General features: G+C 35.3%; 1 protein-coding gene across 2 annotated transcripts in view; it reads left to right on the plus strand.

The window, feature by feature from the left end:
- Positions 1-23,133, plus strand: part of CSMD3 (CUB and Sushi multiple domains 3) — a 1,250,820-nt gene that overhangs the window by 901,658 nt on the left and 326,029 nt on the right. For both annotated transcript variants that reach the window (XM_056128239.1, XM_056128292.1), the window contains 2 exons: positions 552-754; positions 16,228-16,419. In XM_056128239.1, coding sequence (XP_055984214.1) covers positions 552-754; positions 16,228-16,419 — 395 coding nt within the window. The remainder of the gene's footprint in view (positions 1-551; positions 755-16,227; positions 16,420-23,133) is intronic.

Consider the following 23,133-nt stretch of genomic DNA (forward strand, 5'->3'; position numbering starts at 1 on the left):
AGTTATTTTATTGTGTAAAATGCCATAAAGCAGTTTTGATATAATCACTGTTCAAGCTACCCCTGGCATATCCGATATGCCAAAAACAGTAACAACAAGTCTCACAATGGAGACGTTACTGGTGCTGGCTCCAGCAAATCGATGAACAACGGGACAACAGTGCTACATTGCTATAGGAAAAAAACAGGGGTTGGAACAATAGTACTATGGGTAGGACATTTGCTTTGCACACAGCTGGCCCAGGTCTGATACCCAGCAATCCATATTCAAAGTAATCCTGGAGCTGGAATAAGTTGTAAACAGTGAGTTTCACAGGGTGTGGCCAACCACCACCCTGCCCCCCTGCTCCCTACACACACACACACACACACACACACACAATCATTGTTTGCACATTATGTTTAAAAAAACATTTTAAATCTGATATAATAAAGGATATATATATATATATATATATATATATATATATATAGAAAAGAAACACATGTGTTAATTCTTTTGTTAACCTAAATATATGTTTAAAGTAATCAGAGTTAATGGTTCTCCTACAGCCTTCAGTTTCTTGCTTTTGACACGGAAGCATCACATGATATACTTCGAGTTTGGGATGGTCCACCAGAAAATGAGATGCTCTTAAAGGAAATTAGTGGATCACTTATTCCTGAAGGAATTCATAGCACCCTCAACATTGTAACCATCCAGTTTGATACAGATTTTTATATCAGTAAATCTGGATTTGCGATTCAGTTTTCAAGTAAGTTGTTTCATTACTTAAGTGTAAAATGCTATAAAAGAGCTTTGTTATAATAGCTTTGTTATAATAACTCAAGTTTTCATTTTTTTTTAAATTTTAAGTATACTTATTTCTTGTTTAATCTGTCCATCTATGTTTGTTCAGACAGACTATATTGAAAAAATGTGATCATTTTAAAATCATCAATCCCTAGTTTTGAAGAGAATTTACCATCATGAAGCAAATTTTCCTTAAAATTAATGTTAATTAATCAAGTATAATAATTACATTCAATAGTTTTTATTTACTATAAAATTATAAATGTAAAATAGGTGACTTTGTGAATAGATAAGTGAATGTTTTTCATTTTAAAGAAGCTACATTGTGATTTTAATAATTTTTCATCTGTTAGCAAACTTAATTATATATTTTAGAAAAATATTTTAGTTCTTTTTTCAGTGTAAGCAATTATCAGTGTTAATGGTCTGTTTTTTGTTTTCTTTTTATGGCACTGAAAGGAGGCTAAATATAGGCTGCTCTGTAAGAGGGATTTTGGTTTAGTGGCTAGGGAAAATGGGTGAAAACAAAAATATTAATTTTCCAGTTTTAAGTTTTATTCATAGACACATTATCTCTTTGAGAAAATTATTTGGTGGATCTTCTAATTGTTTGGATTTTAAAAAGAGACCTAGTAACCTATCCAGATTTCTAAGACAAACCTAGGAAAGAATGCACAGCAGTTTCCTGAATTAGAGCCCTTGCTCCTTAATTGCTGCCGATTTGGGGCACCTGATAGCTTCCTCTGAATCAGATTATAATTACAATTTGCAAAGGAGTAATGGAAAAAGCATGAAATACTTTTGAAATGACTGCACACAAAATACACTGCTGTAGGAAAACAACTGAGCAGTAGAATTCAAACAATTTGGCAGACATTTTGTTTATGGAATCTGACAAACTGACAAACATAATTGACATATTTTGCATTGTATAAATCAAGTTCGTTGAAGGTGTGCTATGCTATCCCCAAAAACTTCACTGAGATTCAGAAAGTGAGTCCATTTTTTTCCCCCAAGGAAAAACTACAAGTAGTTTCCTGGAGCTGCTATTCAAATCCATATATGTAAAATGACCTGAACACTCTTTTTTATTTTTAATATATCGTAAAGGTTTAAGAGTGATTACTGTTAATATGCTATCATTATCTGGTTACAGATAGGCATGTATTGGATAAAATAGAAAATTTTTAGTTTACGTCCCCCATTTTAATGAAAGGGCTGTGACTTACTATTCATTTCATGAAAGCATCATTCCAGCAACACACCCACAACCAGTATCCACTTCCCTCCACCAATGTCCTACGGTGCCCAGTGGTCATCACCTTGATAAACTCAGAACTGTAGACCAACTCTTGAATTCTGTTTCCTTTGTTTTCCTTCGGCCGTGTGTTGCTTCTGTGTCCCTTTATGTCCAACGTATGAAACAGATCATTCTGTCCTCTCTGGTTGCCTTCTCTCAGCATGCTACCATCTATTTCTGTTCATGCCTCCTTGAATTGAATGATTTCAATCCCAAACACTTTTACAAATCATTTTCTCTTCCATTCTGGCAAATGTTTCTGCAAACAAGCAGATGAGACTGTTAATGGTTTAGGTTTGAATTTTTCTGTCAAAACCTTAAAATTTGAAAGTCCCGACTTAGTGCTTGAGGTCAACCCTGGAAGTGCTTGGGAATCATATATGGTGCCAGAGATTGAACCTGGGTCTTCTGCTGGGCACAAAAAATGTGCTGCAGAACCATGATCTGTCTCTTTGGCCCAGCTGCTCCCTTTTTCCTTATGTCTTTCTCATCCTTCTCTTCAACACTAAGTCTTCTTTATAAAATGTTTCCTGACCTCTCTTTGTATAACACATCAGGGACCCTGCTCTAGGAAATAACTAATTTTATTCTCATGAAGGTGAATAGGGCAGTTTGTTAACTCACTTATTCGAAATATGTCCTAACTGCATGACTTTGCAAATATATCATGTGTACTTTTGTGTCTCTATTAGTCTCTAAAGAAAAAAGATTTCAGTTATGGTGCTCTAATAATTTCTTATCTCACTCTAAGAGAATTTTAGAGACTCAAATAACACTATTAAAACTTGAGCTGAACAATAGGCATAAATAAGCCTGGACCGCTGTGGCCAAATCAGGATGTATTTTCATTTTAGTGGAGTATAATCAGACTTTTTTTTAATAATGTCCACTCTCCTCTCCATTACCATTATGCTCATTTTTTTTTCTTGAACAAGTTGCTCTGGAATGTTGACTGTTAAGTATCAAAAAGAAGCTAGTTCGGCAACAGCAACTCAACAATCTTGAGTAACAAATAGCAACCAACGAAAATCACTTATTTTTCTGAACTTGGTGCAAAGTGAATTTAACTGAAATATAGGTCACATAGGGACTTCGTGATCATTGCTAAGCTGCACTCAGCAGCTTCACAACTTCTATTTCATGACCTATTCATTCTTTGTGAAGTCTGTTATTTTGCCTCTTGGTCTTCCATTCTGCCAGGCACTTTTGCTTAATCAGAGGTACTTAAGTCTGACACTGCCATCTCATGCTGTCCTGCGCACTGCCTTTGGTTCTCAGCAGCCAGCCTCTCTATCCCCTGCTTAAATTTGTAATCTGCCTGTCTGGTCCCACTTCAGTTCACTAGGGAGGACATCTTCGGGTTTCATGCTGTCATTTGCCCATAGAACAGTTCATTTTGACAAAAGCATTTTCCATGCCCTTCAACTGTTTGACCTCTCTGTTAAGAATCTACCCCTGCTGAGTAATACAAAATACCCAGACCTGTAGTTATACTGTTGAAATTTCTCAAGGAAATGGATTCCTTAGGCACAAGTGATTGATGTTTTTCAAACATAAAGCAATGCATGCAGCCTCTGCTTTTGTTCTGATTCTCTTTCTTATCATCTGCGGGGATGTTATAGCCAATCCCATCCTTATCCCTCCAGCCAAACTTTTCTTCATGTTTCCATCTAACTTGTATTTTTCAAATACAAATTGAATAGCACTCCTCTCCTTAAAATTCTTCATAGAAATTCTATCTTAAATATAAGACTTTGGAAATTACTTTTAAAGTCCTCACCATTTACACCAAACCACCTTCAAGCTTCACATTTGTAAGCATTGTGTTATCAGGCTGTACTGCCCTGAATTTCTGTGTCCTTTCATTTGCGTATCTTTGGGAAACTTTTTCCTGGGATAGGAATATTCCTTTCAAATTTTAAATTGTGTCCACATTCTAAAATCTATAAATTCTTAGTAATGTCAAGATCTCAGGTCAAGTGATATCTTCTTAATTAAAAGGATACTTGATTAATTTTCAAGCGACATTGTCACTCCCCCATCTGAATTAGCCTAGCACTAAGCCACGTAATAATGGTTTTATTGCCCTAATTTGCCTACAACAATCCTGAGTTATGTCTATTATTCTCACATTCTATTTGGTATTTTTTGTATTTTATAAATTTTACAAGATATTGTATTAGTAAGTCTGTTAAAAATAACCAAGGTGCATTTGTAAGAGTTCTATTTCATATTTAATATCATTAACGTGTATGTGAGAAATGTTCTCAGTAAGCATTATACCTAGTTAAATTTGAAAGCAAGTTTTTTATCTCAGCAGTATACCATCATCTTTCCAGAGAAGAGGCAATTCACACTTTCATTTCAAGGAAAAGTTTCCTTTTAAGGATAGCTTATATAGGGCACTTGATGATAAAATAGAATATGCTTTCAGCTGTGAACAATTAAACCCATTCTGATTCTTTGATTTGGAGCAATAGTTTGGGAAGCATTTGATTCTGGTGCCTTACGAGATGATTTTTACATAGCAAGTTATATCATAGTCTGTGCTGTGATTTCAAAAATACATAAATCTATTGGGCAGTAACTTTATGAAATAAATATGTATTTTTGAAATATGCATGGAAACAGAGACTGAGAAAATATTCTAGAGAGCCACAGAATATAGTGTGAATCACAAAAATTTGTTTTGTCAGTAATAATTGCACATGATGTTTTATAATCGATGTGTAGGACAGCAGTGGAATTTGATTTTCTGACTGAGGTAATGTTAGTATGCAGGCATGTGGATATTTTTAGATTACAATGTGCAATAATATGACACCACACCACTACAAGGGGCCAGTATCCCAGACCCATAATTGATACTGTTGAAATCAAAGCTCTAATATCACCAAATAAATATATATTGTTCCTTTACAAGCACAGCCCATGAAGTAACTGTTAAAGGTTAAGAGTTTTTTCAATTGATCATTGTCTATTCTTCTCCAATATTTATACATTACTAGTAGGTGAAGGGCTGGAGTGATAGCACAGCGGGTAGGGCGTTCGCCTTACACGCGGCCAACATGGCCGACCCGAGTTCGATTCCTCCGCCCCTCTCGGAGAGCCCGGCAAGCTACCGAGAGTATTCGATATGCCAGACACAGTAACAACAAAAGTCTCCAATGGAGACATTACTGGGCCCGCTCGAGCAAATCGACGATCAATGGGAGGGTCTTTACCTTACCTTTTTAGTAGGTGAAATCATTTTATATTTCTTTTATCCCCATCTTATTTTGATTAGCAGAACACCCTCCAGTTATGTTTTTGTTGCAACCAAAGACAAGATTCCATCTTTTCTTATATCGTTTAGTTATAGTTTGTCACACACACACACTCACACACAGAGAGAGAGAGAGAGAGAGAAAGAGAGAGAGAGAGAGCACAACTTCCTCATCCATTCATCTTTTGCTGGTCAGTTTATTTGTAGATCTTTACTGTTGTAAATAGTACAATGAACATAAAGGGGCAACAATTATTTTGACTTCTTGCTTTTGTGTTCTGTGTATAGATTTCCACTTTTCACTTAAGAATTAAATTGCTAGACATGATAGTTTTAAATTTAAATTTTTGAGAAATCTGTATACTGTTTATCCTTGGAGACTGGAGCAGTTTTCATTCCCTCCTACAGTGAGTGAATTTCTTAGTCCATATCCTGTCCATGGCAATACCTGTTGTTTCTGGCCTCTTTCATAATGGCCATCACTGGTCCAGGGTCAAATTTCCTTCTGATTATGATTTTCATTTATTTCTTTGGTTTTGGTAACCATGATGCTGGCCTGGGTATCTCTTTTGGTATGTATTTCCTACCTATTTTTCTTTTTTTGGAGAAGTGGTTTTACTGTTCTTTACTCCTCTACCTCCCTTTTCTGTTTTTTTTTTTAGAAATCATATAATTTTATAACTTTCTCTATTGCTTTTTAATCTACTGGAAATAATTTCACAATGCAACACTTTCAGGAAGCTTCTTTATTACTTCCTTTGGTATCTACTTCGTTAGGTAGTAAAGGCTCAATCTTTATCAATAGGCCTTCACTTGTTGAACTACGAAGGAAAGCACGAACCACAAAAGGTCCCAAACTCTTAAAAGCTCTTCTCTCAGCTGTAGTTGTTTTGTTTTCAGTTTTTGAGTTATGAATACTTTATATGACTTGGATATGAACACTTTTCAAGAAGTATGTAAGGCAAACACTTCTCCCATACAAGAGGAAGTCTTTTTTATTATTATTAGCTTACTTTGCATAACAATCTTTTGACTACAAAATTTTTTGGCTACAAGTTTTAATTTGATAAATTGTTGGAATGGAACAATTACGGTTAAATTTTCATAATTGTTCATAATATAAGTGAAGTAGAGGCCAACTCACTAGCATCTCAAGAAAATTAAAATACTATTAACAATAAGACTAAACTTGATATGCTAAAAAATGGGGTAGCATTGCAGGTGTGCTTATCTCAAAAATCACAAAACAGTAAATTATACAAGAGTAGTATTGTTGACTAAATGAAAGTTCAAAAACTTATCTTTTAACATTTTTAAATCTAATCAAACTCTGTACTAATTTAATCACTTTATATTCTAAATTCTCTTCTGTATTTATGAAATTTTCAATATGCCATTTCATCAGCAGCAAACGTCTTTAAAATTTAAATGAAGGTCACTGAGATAGTACAGGTTAAGGCACTAGCCTTGCATGTTGGGGTTAGTCTTGGTAACATCTCTGACATCAGAAAGTTCCCCCTTAGCACCAACAGGAGTAACCAAGAATAATCCTTTAAGTACTGCCAGCTATGGCACAAAGGTCCCCACAAATCATTAAGTAAGTAAATATAATTCATCGTCAGTCATATCACTTGTATTAAATGATCAGCACCAACTGCTCAATTATTTCATTTTTATACATTTTAAATTTTGCTTTTATTTCAAAATATCCATGTAATCCCATCAACGGCCAAGACCCAGAGACTATAAAACCCAGCTCCCGGAAGCGCACGGCCGCATTCGCAGCCGTGCGATACCTTACTATCTCATTCTTACTTTGGACAAACAGGTGGGCTACTGAATGTAACCTGCCCACACGGCAGTCTGGCAAACTCCCCGTGGCTTACCCAATATGCCAAATCACAGTAACAATGATGGGTCTCATTCTCCTAACCCTGAAAGAGCCTTGAATATGGCACTTTTTAAAAAATTCTCAGGGCCAGGACGAAGGAGACGTTACTGGGGCCTGCTCGAGGCAATCAATGAACAACAGGATGGTTGTGATCGTGATTTCAAAATATTAATATAGAATTTTGAAAGTTTATGTGCCCAAGATGAAAAATATCTCTGTAACACTGTCCTCCCATTGTTCATCGATTTGCTTGAGTTGGCACCAGGAACATCTCCATTCTGAGACTTGTTACTGTTTTTGGCATATCAAATACACCACGGGGAGCTTGCCAGGCTCTGCTGTAAGATGAAGCATATGGTATTATAAATTTAATTCAAACATACCATATTAATATCCTGAAGTGATTTACTAGACAATATATGACACAGCATATTGATTTGTTTTTTTGGCTTTTTTGGGGGGGTGGGGGATCACACCCATTGATGCTCAGGGGTGACTCCTGGTTCTGCATTCAGGAGTTATTCTTGTCTGTGCTCAGGGACTATATAGGCTACCAGAGATAAAACCTGGGTCTGACACATGTAAGACTCACACCCTATCTGCTGTACTCCAGCCTGCATGCGTATTTCTAAAAGTAATATTTGCTCATTTAGTGTTCTGTGAATTCTATCTAGAATCATAGGTAGAAACATATTTGAAGAACTGTATTTGAAACATTCTATTTTGTTTCTGGTTTTCGATATACTTTTTTAAAATCTACTTTTAAAGATCAACTAATGAAAGAAGATTGCAAAACTGATTGTTCATTTGTCTATATATGTTTTCTGTCTTTTACTCTTTTTGCTTTACATATATGAAGATCTGAATCTTGTTACGTACATTTTAGTTGTTGTATAATTCTCAATAAACTATCATTTTCATTACTATAAATCTCTTTTCCACTTATAATATTTCTTGTCTTGAAACTTGGTGTGTAAAATATAAATATTTTATATAAATATCTTATAGTTATTGTTTTTGTAGTAAGCCATTTAGCATCAATTAAATTTGGAAGTTCAAACACTATACAAAATCAAAATTGAAATTACTGTGAGGCATTTGCATGGATACTTATGGAAGAAAGATGTTCTCTATTGTTACATTAATAGGATTAAATTTATATTTGAAACAGGAAGGAATACTAGTGAAATAATATATTCACTGGTATACATACCAGTGAAATAATATATTTTGGGGAAGGGATATTTAAAATCACAGTTTAAGATATGTTTGACACATTTTACATATATGAAGATCTGAATCTTGTTACATACATTTTAGGTGTTGTATAATTCTCAATAAACTATCTTTTTCATTACTATAAAAATGCAATATATTATAAAGATCCTTGAATATAAGTGAGAATTGTGCCTATAAAAATTAATGAGCTAAAATATTTCAATATTTAAACATTGCTTTATGGAAAAACTTCAAATGACATATATTTTTCACCATTTTAAAGAATGAATCCTAAACTTACCAGATATGACAGCACCTAGAAGTTTGAAAGTTTTTCAGTTCAAAGTGGGATGGCCTCTGGAGGTTCAATTAAACATACCTAAAATTTAAAATATTTTAAAACTAACTTTAGCAGTACCAATAAAACTAAAAATCTACTGAAAAAGTTCTTTAGAAGAAATGGTGAGAGATGTTTAATGATAAGAAAGAAAGCAAATGAAAAATGTAGATATATGCCACAAATCATTATTTTGCCTATTTTTCTATTTAGGTCATTCATATCAAAATGTTTGTGCACAGTTAAATGGAATTTTCAATTTTTAGAACGCTTTTAAAAATTTTGTATAATTTTGATACTATCAATGTAATATAACTATTTAGCCATTATTTATTTTAATCAAATGATTGACATTACCTTTAACTAGATAGTTTACTTCTGCCATTTTAATTTTGAATGGCAAAAGTCTCCACTATCTACAAACATAGCTTAGTAATAGAGCCCTTACTTTGCATATGGGAGACCAGATGTTGGATCCTTTGAAGTCAAAATAAATTCACCTAATTTCAGTACCCTAGTCTTAAACAGGTATACACTTCTACTACTACTCTTACAGATATTTTTCCTTTAAAATCATAGCATATAATCCTTTCAATATTTGTATTCCCAGAATTAGACCCAGCACCTGGAACTTAGTACTTAGAAAATGTTAAATGAATTTAGTTAAAAAGGAAATCTCTTAATCAGGTCAAATTATACTGTCAGAAAATATGCAAAATCATTTTATATGTGTTTGCTTCTTTTTGCATGTAAATTCTGCAAATATAAGAATCCAAGTTCATATTACAAACTTCTATGTCTTATTAATTAAATATATGTATATATTTATTTTATAGAAACATTGATGTGTTTACTTTCATAACATATAATTTTGTGCCTCCAACACTATGATGTTTTGAAAAATATTTTATATTTTAATTAGCAATTTTATCTTCACATTTGTCCTTATTTTGAAGCATAAGAATCAATAATGAAAAAGAGCTATTATCACTTGTTAGTATACATTTACAATATCAAGCACACTATTTATCTCATAGTAGCCAAAAACAATTATGTGAATAAATAATAAATAAATGTGAATAAACTTAATTTTTATGCCCTTAAAAATATATCACAACACTGTCAGGAGTTTGCCTCTGTATCCCATGCATTTAAGCAGCTGTGGTCCCCTTCGAAGTTGATGGCAATGTCTCTGTCATGCTGCCATCCATTTTAACCTGACTTGCCATATCATTAGGTATATCCTTAGAAGCATAATGAAATTCTAAAGATAGCCACTTACTGTGTAGCTGGCAGAGTGTAGGCCTAATAATGATGTTGAACATTCTTTATAAAATTGATGGATCTTGTACAAAGCAAGGGCTCAACAAGGGCAAAATTCTCCAGGGTGAAATGCACCTCCAGGTTACCATCTGCATTTCAAACATTTTCTGATTGAGTTCACACTGGATGAAATTTCCTTCCATATTAAGTATTTCTATCACCCTACATGATTTCCTTATAGATAGTGAATTAGAGAATATAGTGTCATCTTTTCAGTCAATACAAGAATATAAGGCAATAAAACTGGAAGGGATGAATAAAAGACTATGTGAATAGCAAATTTTGACAGTGACCTTGTTAAAGACTACTGACATATTGCAAAAAATTACAAAAGAACTTTGTAATAGTAGCTAGCAAAATTTGTAATAGTAGCTAGCAAAATTTCTGCTAGATTATCTAAGGATGTTTGATGTGATATTTTGTGTGCGAAAGGGACTCTATTTCAGTGCTCAGTCAATCTGAAGACCACTTCTAGATATATTCTTGACCAAATGGCCATGTGGTTCTAGAGACAGAATCTGGGCCAGACACTAGCCCCCACAACTATATTTGATTTTTAAGAGCTTAGCATAAACATGATTATACAAATGTCGAATTTTCTGGCAGTGAAGGACACTTGAGAACTTATAAGTATTTTAAATACATTTTCTTTGTTATACAAAGAAATGTTGTAAAGCTAGTGGGATGTTAATTTACCCTGTATCAGCAAGATGGTAATTCAGACCTTACCTTTGAAAGCAGATCCAGACTAAAGTTGAAACCTCTAACTCAAGAATTAGGATTTTATTCATACTTGGTGAATTGGCACATTATAGAAAGTGCATAGTGCAATCAAATTGTACCATTTAGATGAAGAAAGCTATGAAATGGGATGTAAGAACTAGGTTAGCCAAGAGTTCTTTACTACTTACTGCACTTTGTTTTGTTCTAAAAGTATCCTCAGTTTCACCAGATAGATGGAAGTAAAACACACCATTACATGAATGTTGCATTTCTGCCTATTTTGAATAAATAGCTGGGTCAAATATGTGCTGGATCAAATTATACATTCGATGCTTAAGGCTATAGTTCAAAGGGCTGCTGAATTCAGTTCTTGCTACTGCATGTGCCCTATTCCCCATTTCCATCAGGTATGGTTCTGGTGCCCCTCCCCCCACACACACCCCACTGGTCAGTAGCAAAAGTGCATCCCTAAGTTAAAATACAACCTGTATGCAAGCAGACAGCTCCTTGTCACCCTGGACACTGTTTGGAGACCTCTCCTCCTCCTCCGCAAGTTAAATAGATCTTTGGTATACATTTAAGTTAGGTTCATTCATTCATTTTATAAACACGTGAGGAGAAACTTGTAACTACTGTCAAAGATTGATTCTAGTTTCTTTAAGTCATGTTATTTGAAAAGAAACGCACTGGGGCTAGAGTCATTGTACAGTAGGCAGGGTACTTGTTTTGCATGCAACAGACCTGGATTCATTCCTCAGTACTCATATGATCCCCCATTCCCTGCCAGGAGTGATCCCTGAGCACAGAGCCAGGAGTAAACCCTCAGCACAGACTAGTGTGATTAAAAAAATAAAATACACATACATAAAAAAAGAAAGAAAAAGAATTGCATTTAAATCTTCAATTGATTTTAGATTATTGGAAGTACTGAAACCACTATAAAACAATTTCTAAGTAACTTTAATGTAAGCTTTCTCAACTAGAGCACAAATTAGTTAGTTAATGCATATGAAAGATCCACTTATGCATTAGCCTAAGAACAGCATGTCTTGATAATTGTTTCTGTGTATAATAGTCACTGAGTTATAATACTTTTTAATATTCCAGATCATAAGAATCATTAAAAAAACTGCTAAGCATGCAAGTTGTTTATGCTAACATAAAAATGTCAAAATTATGCAATCAAATGACATAAAATAAATTAAAATTGATAATGTTATATATTTTGCTAATGTTCAGTCTATATCTTGTGTCAATCATTTTACCTTTCATGTGAAATTCATTTCCAAGAAAGGTATTCATCTCTTATTATTAAAGTAAGTTAGAAGTAAAATAGCAATAAGAAATTTTTACATTCAAATGAATTATTTGCTTATTTTACTGATAATAGTATCATAAGAAAAATTACATTTAGGTGCAAAATTTAATTTTTTACATTTTTCTTTACAAAAATATGAACCTTGAACTTTTTGATGATTTTGCATGTGGATATGAAGATAATGTGTCCAGGGAATTTAATGCTGAATATTTAAATTTGGGAGTCATTAATAGACAGTAATATAAAGCATATATTTAAAATCATGGAACGGGATGAAATAATTTAAAGAGAAATTGTTGATAGAAGGGAACAGAAACATTATAATCATATTTTATGAAGTAGTCTGGTACTTAGTCATTAAGTTAGAAAAGTAGAGAATAAAAAAATACACAAAAAAGGAGTCTATATGCCAGTAAACAGGAAGAAAACAAGCAAAGCCTATGCCTGAGATATCTAGAAAACAAAGTGCTGGAAAAAGGAAGAAATAGTCAGCTTTGGAAAATGTTGTTGAGACTTTCTGACAAAAAGAAAAAAAGATGACACAATAGTTATTGTGCAATTTGACAGCCTAGATCTAACAAAAGCACGAAAGCAATTTAACAAATATATTAGATAATGGACTGATGATGAAATTGAAGATGGTTGTATAGATTTTTCCATTAAGAGAACCTCTCAGTAGGTAGTCTATTAAAGAAGAGAAATGGAAAAATAGTTGGGAAAAGGTTGGGGGATGTAATGTGAGGTTTTTGTTGTTGTTAAAGATGGGCTGGAGTGATAGCACAGTGGCAGGGCGTTTGCCTTGCACGTAGCCAACATGGCCGACCCGAGTTCGATTCCTCCGCCCCTCTCGGAGAGCCCGGCAAGCTACCGAGAGTATCTCGCCCGCACGGCAGAGTCTGGCAAGCTCCCCGTGACGTATTCGATATGCCAAACACAGTAACAACGAAGTCTCCAATGGAGATGTTACTGGGTCCGCTCGAGCAAATCGATGAACAATGGGAGGACAGTGACAGTGAAAGATGAAAGACACACGTCACAATTTATGCGCTATCAGGAATGACCCAGTAGAGAGGACATTATGATTGAAAATTGATAAGAAATCTTTTAAGACTGAAATCCTTGAATAAAGTTCTTGAGAGAGGCTTTTGTACTCAAAGCACAAAAATTAATGCCCTCCTATTCAAAGAAAATGTACATTCTCTATTACAACAGGAGAGAAAGCTTTAAAAGGCAATGCAGATCTAGTGGTGTTGGGTCCTTGATGGTGGTAAATGCGGGTAGTTCTGGCTTACAGGTTTTTTTTGATCCATGAATCATAAGGAAAGAAATTATAAAAAATTAGAGAATGCAAAGAAAAGAGTAAGAATAGAAACAATTGGAATAGAAATGTTTTGGCATAGTAATTAAGGAATATCACTTGATACATATATAGTCAAATTGTGGAAATTAAGGCTAATTTTTATTTGAATTATTTCTGCTATATACCAAAAATTTGTTGTTTTCTTTCTTTTCTGCCTTTTCTTTATGATGAAATATCAATAGCAAGAATTATTTTGGTCTTAAATATAAGAAACGGCTTGATGCTCCTACCCTTTCTATTCAGACTACAGTACTTTGCAATCCCCCTCCTCTGTTTTTGCTAATATTTTTTATAAACAACTGTCAGACTTCCATTGCTAAATCAAGGTTCTGTACTTTTTAAATCTAATGAAATATACTTGTGCGGTAAGACTGCACTGCAGGGGTAAAAATCTTAAATTCAGTCCTCCAATCAGCTAAAAGCAAGCACTTAATGTCACTAAGGCTCATTTTCTTTCACTTAAAAATGCTTATTTCTTTAGGAGTATTTCATAAGAATTTGTATTATATATTGTTTTAAGAGTATTAATATTTGCCAAGTATTTGTTTCCTTAATAAGTATATAATACATGAAGATTATTAATGTTCTTTATAAGGATTTTTGTTTTTTCTTGAGATCGTGAACAATATCTAGCCCAATTCTTTCCACACTCTATGCTTTTACTAAAGATGGTAAAACTTATTATCATTTTAGTATTGTCTATTCTAAATTATCCACAGGAAAAGGCTCTTATCTCTTAATTAGATACACTGGGGGCTGGAGCGATAGCACAGCAGTAGGGCGTTTGTCTTGCACGCAGCCAACATGGCCGACCCGAGTTCGATTCCTCTGCCCCTCTCGGAGACCCCGGCAAGCTACCGAGAGTATCTCTCCCGCACGGCAAAGCCTGGAAAGCTACCTGTGACGTATTTGATATGCCAAACACAGTAACAACAAAGTCTCCGATGGAGATGTTACTGGGCCCGCTCGAGAAAATCGATGAACAACGGTAGGACAGGGACAGCGACAGTGACAGTGGCTATTCAGTATAATAAAATACATACAGATAGAATGTAGTGAATAATTTCATGTTTATGTAAATATATGTTAAGTATGAAATTAATGTACTTATTATTATGTCTGTTTGTTTGGGGACCACACCCTGCGGTGCTCAAGAAGTTAAGACAAATACTTAGAATTATCAGAAATGTGTTGGTGATTTTTTTGGAGGTGTGCTGTTACAACTAGAATGAGAGACAGAAAGATAGTTACTGTTGAACATTTAAAGTTTAATGTGGGAAATTCCTGTTAAATATTTTCTGATGTATATTTTTTGTATACCTGAGATAGTCAATAACTTCAAATGCCTAACTGCCCAGAGTTCTCATTTAATAGAAGTACCTTATACATTACTCCAGAACATTGAAAAGAAAAGAGAAGATCACATGTCTTCTTAAAATGTATTTGGTGGCCATAGAGATAGTAAAGCTCGTCCACAGACATCCTGGGTCCCATTCCCAGCACACCCTATGGTCCCCAGGACCCACCAGGATTAGTCCCTAAGTGCAGAGCCAGGAGTAATTCCTGAGAACCACCCAGTATGACCCCAAAACAAACAAAGTCTGTAATACCAGGAAGAAAATGCAAGTAAGAATCATTCATTTTCAGCACTACTGGGTCAGCCCCGGTATCCTGACAGTGTGAATCCTGAATAGCAGGTCCATGTATTGAACTGCTGGTCCGGTTAAGCCAAGAATCACCAGCCAGGACAGTGAGGGCTCCTAAGCAGTGCTTATAGCAAACCTAAATAAAGTCAAAATCATACACTATTTTTCATGAGACTAATACTTTGTAAGTTCAGAATGTTACACAAAAAATAAACAGTTTACAACATTTTGATAGTGTTTCGTTACACTCAGCATAATTCCCTTCAGAGTCACCCAGTTATCATCATTTGTTCGATTATTCTTGAGTTCATGAAATGCATTTATCTGTGTTCTGTAGTTGAAATGTATTTGAGCTTTTCCTAGTTTTTAACGAGTATGAAGAGGTTCTGTCAACATCCATGACCGGGTCTACATGTAAACATAAGTTTTATTTATCTCGGATAACTCTCAGGAGTAAAATTACTGGGTTGTATGGTAAACACAAGCTGGGTTTTGCAAGAAACAGCAATATTTCTTTCTATAGTGGTTGTCCCATTTACATTAGTAGTATAAGTAATTCATTTTTCTCCAGAATTCTACCAGCATTTGTGGTTATAATATTTTTAATTTTATCTCATCTGATAGGTATTGGTTATAGCATGTTCTTTTAATTTGCATTTCCCTAATGGCTAAAGTTTTTATATGCCATCTGGTATTCTCTTCATTGAATTTTTTGCTGTTTATTTTCTAATTTAATTTTATTCTTCTTGTTTTTCCAAACAGTTGAGTTTCAGTTGTTTGTTATATATTCTGTATACAACTTTTTTTGTGGACTATATCTCATGCACATTTGTTCTCATAGCTGTTTCTTTCTTTTAATCCTCTTGAAAACAAATATTATCGCACAAAAATCTTAAAAATTTTATTGTGTGCATCTTTAAAAATTATCCTAAGCACTTCATCATTTAATTTTCTAAAAAAAGATAGATGTATGGAAAGTTCTGGATTATAGGATTCAACTTTTGAAACTTATTTATGTAGCATTGCAACTGAACTTTTGTTTTTGTCTCAACAGGTTCTGTTGCGACTGCGTGCCGGGACCCAGGGGTACCAATGAATGGGACTCGAAATGGGGATGGACGGGAACCTGGGGACACTGTTGTTTTTCAGTGTGACCCAGGATATGAACTTCAAGGAGAGGAAAGAATAACCTGCATTCAGGTAGAAAATCGATACTTCTGGCAGCCCAGCCCACCAGTCTGTATAGGTATGAATTAAAGAACAATTAAACATATTATAGGTATAAAACAATGATGCAAACTTGTTGGTATTATTAAGTGCAATAGAATGCTGATTCTGTGATTTCAGAAGTCTATGAGCCTACAAAATGAAAAGATGGGTAAAAAAGTGACCTCCAAAAAAAACAGATTTTCCAAAATTTTATTAGAATGTCAGTATTTCTAAAATCCCCCCAAAATGTTAAAAGCAAAAGTTCTTGAAGATGACTGATCTTGAGCCAGAGGGATAGGTCAATTGGCTGAGCACATGAATTTCATGCTGGAGGCCAGGGTTTGATCACTGCACACATGGACTACCTAGAACCTGGGAGCAGCCCCTGAGCACAAAGCCTGGATTGACTCCTAGGCATCTCCAAATGAATGCCTCGCATCTATGAACTCAAAACAAAGGAAGGAGAGAAAGAGAGAGAGAGAGAGAGAGAGAGAGAGAGAGAGAGAGAGAGAGAGAGAGAGAGAGAGAGAGAGACAGGGAGGGGGAGGGAGAGAGGGAGAGAGATCCTTTTATATTCTTTTAATATTTGAATATTGAATTTAGACTTATTTTTAAGATGATCCTTTTTTGTTTGTTTGTTTTTGTTTTTGTTTTTGTTTTTTTTGCTCTTTGGGTCACACCCGGTGATGCACAGGAGTTACTCCTGGTTCATGCACTCAGAAATTACTCCTGGTGGTGCTTGGGGGACCATATGGGATGCTGGGAATCAAACCTAGGTCGGCTGCGTGCAAGGCAAATGCCCTACCTGCTGTGCTATTGCTCCAGCCCCGATCCTGTATTTTTAATTATCCCATCCTTATTCTCTATATAATAATCATTTCTCTAAAGCTGAAGAATTTGTGGTTGAACTTTTCTATTAAATTAATGTGTTCCAAAGAATATCAGTTTTTGTTGATCTCTCTATTGTTGAAGGACTTGCAACAGCTTGGTTCATACTTCAAATTTTTCTTTTTCTCCATGTTCTATATTTGAATGTCTAATTATGTCCGAGACAATTAAGATTATTATGATTTCTGTGCTGGGTATGAGAAAAAATAATAATGCACCACACTTAGAATAGAAACAGTAAGAAAATTTGCTTGATTTTCAATTTTCTTACATATATATAATTTAAGTTTGGTGCCACATCCAGAGGTGTTCAGGGCATACTCCTGACTCTGTGTTTTGGAGGGGCTTGGGTGACCATATTCACCGGATTAAACCTGATTTAGGTTGCATTAATAGGCAAAAACCTTACTGTGTACTAACTCTCCCACTCCTCAATTTCACTTTTTTTAAAACTTAAAACTATTTTACCCTCGGATATTTCAGTTCAAGCTGTTTAGAATTGATGGTTTCTCTATTCGTTCTTATTTATTTTTGATTGTTTATGTTATGGGGTCCCACACAACAGTGCTCAGGGTTTACTCATGACGCTGCTCAGAGATCAATCCTGGTAGTGCTCCAGGAACCATATGTAATGCTGGGGATTACATGAAGATAAGCTACCTATGAGGCAGGCACTTTAAACCCTGTACTGTAGCTACAGTTCCTAGAACTAAATTTACTAGAAACTTTGAGTAGAATATACTTTCTCTGCTTCAGTACTTTTGATCCCTCTCTTAATATGAGATTAAGCAATATGAGATTCCTGTCTTGTTTATCATTCTATTTCTTTTTAAAATTTTATTAAATAACCATGATTTTCAAGTTGTTTAATTTTGGACATACAATGTTCCAAAACCAATTCCATCATCAGTGTCAACTTCCCTCCACTGACATTTCCAGATTCCCTTCCATATCATCCCCCAAGAAGCTCCCCCACACCCAGCCTGCCCTTTTAATAGCACTCTTTTAACTTCAGTTGTTGAAGTTTGGGTCTTATGATTTTAGTGTTATTGATGCTGTAGAATAGATATTTAACTCTGTTCTTCCTTAACACCACCAATATACCTGAATCTCTGGGAACCCTGACCCCATTGTTTCTCATCTATTTCTTTTCCTCCTATACTCCACTCTACTTATTTTCCCTTCCCCTATACTCTGGGTGAAGGGTGATCTGTGTGCCACCCCTTTAAAATTGCATTTTCTTCTTCACTTATTCCAAATACCACATATAAGTAATATACTTATTCTGGCTTACATCATTTCACGTAGTGTCTTCAGTTTAATCAATGTTGCCACAAATTGCATCATTCTATCATTCCTTCCAGCTGTATAGTATTTCATTGTGTATAGATAGCACATCTTCATGATCCACCTATTTGTCATTGTATATCTATGTCATCATTCTATTTCTTACAGCATTCAGCACATGAAAAAATGTTCACATTTAGAAGGGAAATATTTCTTTTTTTCTTCACTTATCTTAAACTCATAAATGTATATATTTTTCAACTTTTATATTTAAATTTTAATTGATGAGATTTATCTTCATTAAAAAAATTGTTCTATCTTGCTTAACGATTACATAGATGCATTTTAAATAACTATATTGTAGTCACTTTTGGAGTCACATAGTAATATGTAGCACTGTCCTCCCATTGTTCATCGATTTGCTTGAATGGGCCCAGTAATGTCTCCATTGTGAGACTTGTTGTTATTGTGTTTGGCATATCGAATATGTCACGGGGAACTTGCCAGGACTTGCTATGCAGGCCAGATACCCTAGATAGCTTGCTGGGCTCTCTGAGAGGGGCAGAGGAATTGAACCCAGCTCAGCAAGGCCGGCCACCCACAAGGCAAACTCCCTACCACTGTGCTATAGCTCGAGACCTCCTGGCACAACAGTAGCGGGTCTGACACATAGTACTATAAAAAAATTAAGTGGCTCCTTCTCAGAACTCAATAGATTTCAACATGCAGTTGCCCAGATTTGTTTTCTCCATTTTGTAACTTTTTTCTCAAAAAAGCTTCAAAGTGAATTTATTAATCATTCAGTGTGATCTAGACATGATTGTACATTTAGACAAGTTATTTGTGTTTGCATAGATAGACAAGTATTGTGAGTTTAGCAGAGAAGTTTTTTTGTAATACTACTTTTCAGTGCAATGAAGTATTTCATTTCTCAACTTTTACTTCTCATTCTCATTTAAAAGAAACAATTGTGAGTCATTTTTATCTTTCTCTGGCTTTGAAGTAACACTTAGTGATGCTGAAGGACTAGTCACAATTCTGCTCCCTAGGGTCACTTCAAGTGCTTCTGGGGATCAGATCCAAACATCCCATCATACAAATCAGCACACAGCCTCTTGAGCTGCCTCTCTGAATCCTACATTATGTTTTCTTTATTTTGCATGTGGAATTTTAAAGACAAAACATAAAGCAAGGGTGGAGTGATAGCACAGCGGGTAGGACATTTGCCTTGAAGGCAGCTGACAGCTGACCAGAGTTCAATTCCTCCACCCTTTTCGGAGAGCCTGGCAAGCTACCAAGAGTATCTCGCCCGCACGGCAAGCTACCTATGACGTATTCGATATGCCAAACACAGTAACAAGTCTCACAATGTTACTGAGTCTGCTCAAGCAAATGGATGAACAACGGGAGGACAGTGACAATGACAGTGACAGTGACATAAAGCAAAACACATAATGAGTTTTAAACCAGTCAATAAATGAGGGGAGACATTTAGACCACTAGAAAATTAGGTAGACAACGAGGAAAAGCTTACTAAAGAGAATCAATGGCTTGTGGTGGCGGGAGGCAACATAATTATTAAAATATAGTTTCAATGCAATATAATGAGATGAAAATAAACATTAATTCAAGAATGGGAATCTCAGGGTGGATCAACGAGCAAGGGGGATTCCCAATTGGTGGGTGATCCAGGATGAGGGCCCAGGGGAGTTTCAGAATCAAGCTGGGAAGTGAACTGAGTTTAGGTCATGTGTATTGAAACATGAACTGAATGACCGAACATTTAAACAAAAGGCTGAAATCCCGGTGCTGTTGTGACAAACAACTGAAAGTCTCATGCTTCTTTTTTAGCTGAAGTTTGCTAGGCTGCCTCTGAGATTTATTCTGAATATTCACGATGTCATTGAGTGACAAAGTGGAGTCTGTTTCAGAGCAGGTCATGAACACAAGATGAGGTCTAGCTTTAGCTATTAACATAGGGCTGCAAATTCTAAGAGAGAAAATGCCAATTAACTTACATGTATCAATATGACACTGATAAAATGCATGGAAATCTTATCAATGAATATTTGTTAAAGAATCAGAGACTGAAACATTGGAAATAATTAGTTTGCTACTCAGTTCACCCAAGACGTTCCTGTAGCACTGTAGCACCGTCCTCCCATTGTTCATCGATTTGCTCTAGTGGGCCCAGTAATGTCTTCATTGTGAGACTTGTTACTGTGTTTGGCATATCGAATACGTCACAGGTAGCTTGCTAGGCTTTGCCGTGCGAGCGAGATACTCTTGGTAGCTTGCCGGGCTTTCCGAGAGGAGCAGAGGAATTGAACTTGGGTTGGCCGGTTAGGCCGTGTGCAAGGCAAACGCCCTACCTGCCGCACTATCGCTCTAGACGTTCCTATCAAATTAAAATGCTGTATTTTGATTAAGATTTGAATATTTATTAAAACAATCTTTTTGTAAAGAAATGATAGATCATCACCAAGTTGACTATTTGATCACATGGACTATGTCAGGTGTCGTTATGTTTAATATCCTAAAAATATTGAACATAATAATAAAATCCTACAAAACACTAAACTCCAACTCAAAGAGAATTTTGAGTTTTGAAAGGGGCCATTATAAAATTTCATTTGTAGATAAGACTAGTTATCAAATTCTAATTTTGAAAAAAAAATGTTGAGCACTAAATCTTATTATTCTGAGAAAGTTCTGGAAAGTTGTTTTTTTTTAATGGATTAGGCTTCTGTGTATTATTTTTGGTTTGGAAGATAGCTTGAGGAGAGGATATGCATTAGAGCTTCTCTAAAGAAGAAAATAACTTGAAAAGAAAAAGTCAAAAAATTGCTAAGGCTGCAAAAAGCTTGACCTCAGAAACTGATAAGAAAGAACTCCATGATTGCAAATACTATACCAAAGATTAAACCCTGAACTTTTTTAGAAACTCCATAAGTCTATGTCTCAGACTGGGAACATAAAGCATTTTGCTTGCATGTAGAAGTAGTCAGCCTCATAGTAAATACCAAAAAAAAAAAGAAAAAGAAAAAAAGAGGACTTCATCTTTAAGAGACTTAATAGAATTCATTCCAGAGAAATTGACAGTGTGAAGATTGCTTTGACATTGCCAGAGGGAAAGTGGCAGCTCACAGTTTGAAGGTAAATAACAAAGACTTTAGTGTGGGTGGTCTGTGGAGAAATGCAGAAACACAAATAAAACTGAATTGGAAACAATTAAGATTAGAAAAGAACTTTTAATTGTTGATGCCCTTATAACTCCTTCAAAGAAAGCACCCTCAGAAATATCATTAAGGTGAGAATTCTATGAAACCTACCAGAAAAAAATAATTCACAAAAAATATTTGACTTAAGGAGAATTTTAGGACTGTGTTACCCTTTTTCCTTTTTTTTTTTTAACTTCAGTGGACTCAATTAAGAAACACGAGTCTTCTATTTAGCATGTTTTTCCTCTCCCTTTTAAAAAAAATGTCTTTAGTAAAATAAAACGTGGAGAGAGAGAACATCTTATTTTGAATGCTTTGTACTTAGAATAAATATGTATTTTCCAAATACTAACATTCTTATATTTTAGGATGCGATAATTACTCAGTGAGTTTGAAATATGCAAATATCAGATAATGTCTCCGCATGTCTCAATGGCGTTTATAGATATATTTTTTAAAAATCAATCAAAGCTATGCTATGTTACGATAAGTTTTTTTTTTTTAATTTTGGCTTGACAGAATTGTAATACAAGGGGAGATAAAGTGTCCCTTGGATGATTTTAATTCACAAGAACCACCAATAATTTTTGCTTATTGGGTCACACCTGACAGTGCTAGTGGCTACTCCTGCCTCTCTACTCAGGAATTACTCCTGGTGGTGCCTGGGGGACCTTCTGGGATGCCGGGGATCAAACCCCAAACAGCCACGTGCAAGGCAAAAGCCCTCCCACTGTACTATCGCTCCAATACTGTTATATTATGATAAACTTTATAAATAATTTAAATTTAACTGCATTTAAATTAAACAAAGCTAAACAATTTTTTAATATTTTATTGGTATAGTGGGCACATGGGCTGGAGCGATAGCACAGCAGGTAGGGCATTTGCCTTGCAGGCAACCAAGGTGGCTGACCTGAGTTCAATTCCTCCTCCCCTTTTGGAGAGCCCGGCAAGCTACCGAGAGTATCTCACCCACATGGCAAAGCTTTGCAAGCTCCCCGTGATGTACTTCATATGCCAAACACAGTAACAACAAAGTCTCACAATGGAGATATTACTGGGTCTGCTCAAGAAAATTGATGAACAACGGGAGGACAGTGACAGCGGGCAAATGACCCTGAGATGTGTGTGTGTGTGTGTGTGTCTGTGTGTGTCTGTGTGTGTCTGTGTGTGTGTTTGTGTGTGTTGAGGACCAGGGGCTCAACAGTTCTTTATTATTTTCCAAGAATGTGGGTCTTCTTAAAAGTCACTCAAAACTGAAAGCAAGCAAGGAACTGGGGATCAAGAGGCTGAATTCAGAAAAGACTTTATTAAAGGATGGCGGGGGTGGGGAAACAGACAGGAATGTAGGGAAG

This window comes from Sorex fumeus, unplaced genomic scaffold (assembly GCF_029834395.1).
Source record: "Sorex fumeus unplaced genomic scaffold, SorFum_2.1 ptg000002l, whole genome shotgun sequence".
Classification (NCBI taxonomy): domain Eukaryota; kingdom Metazoa; phylum Chordata; class Mammalia; order Eulipotyphla; family Soricidae; genus Sorex; species Sorex fumeus.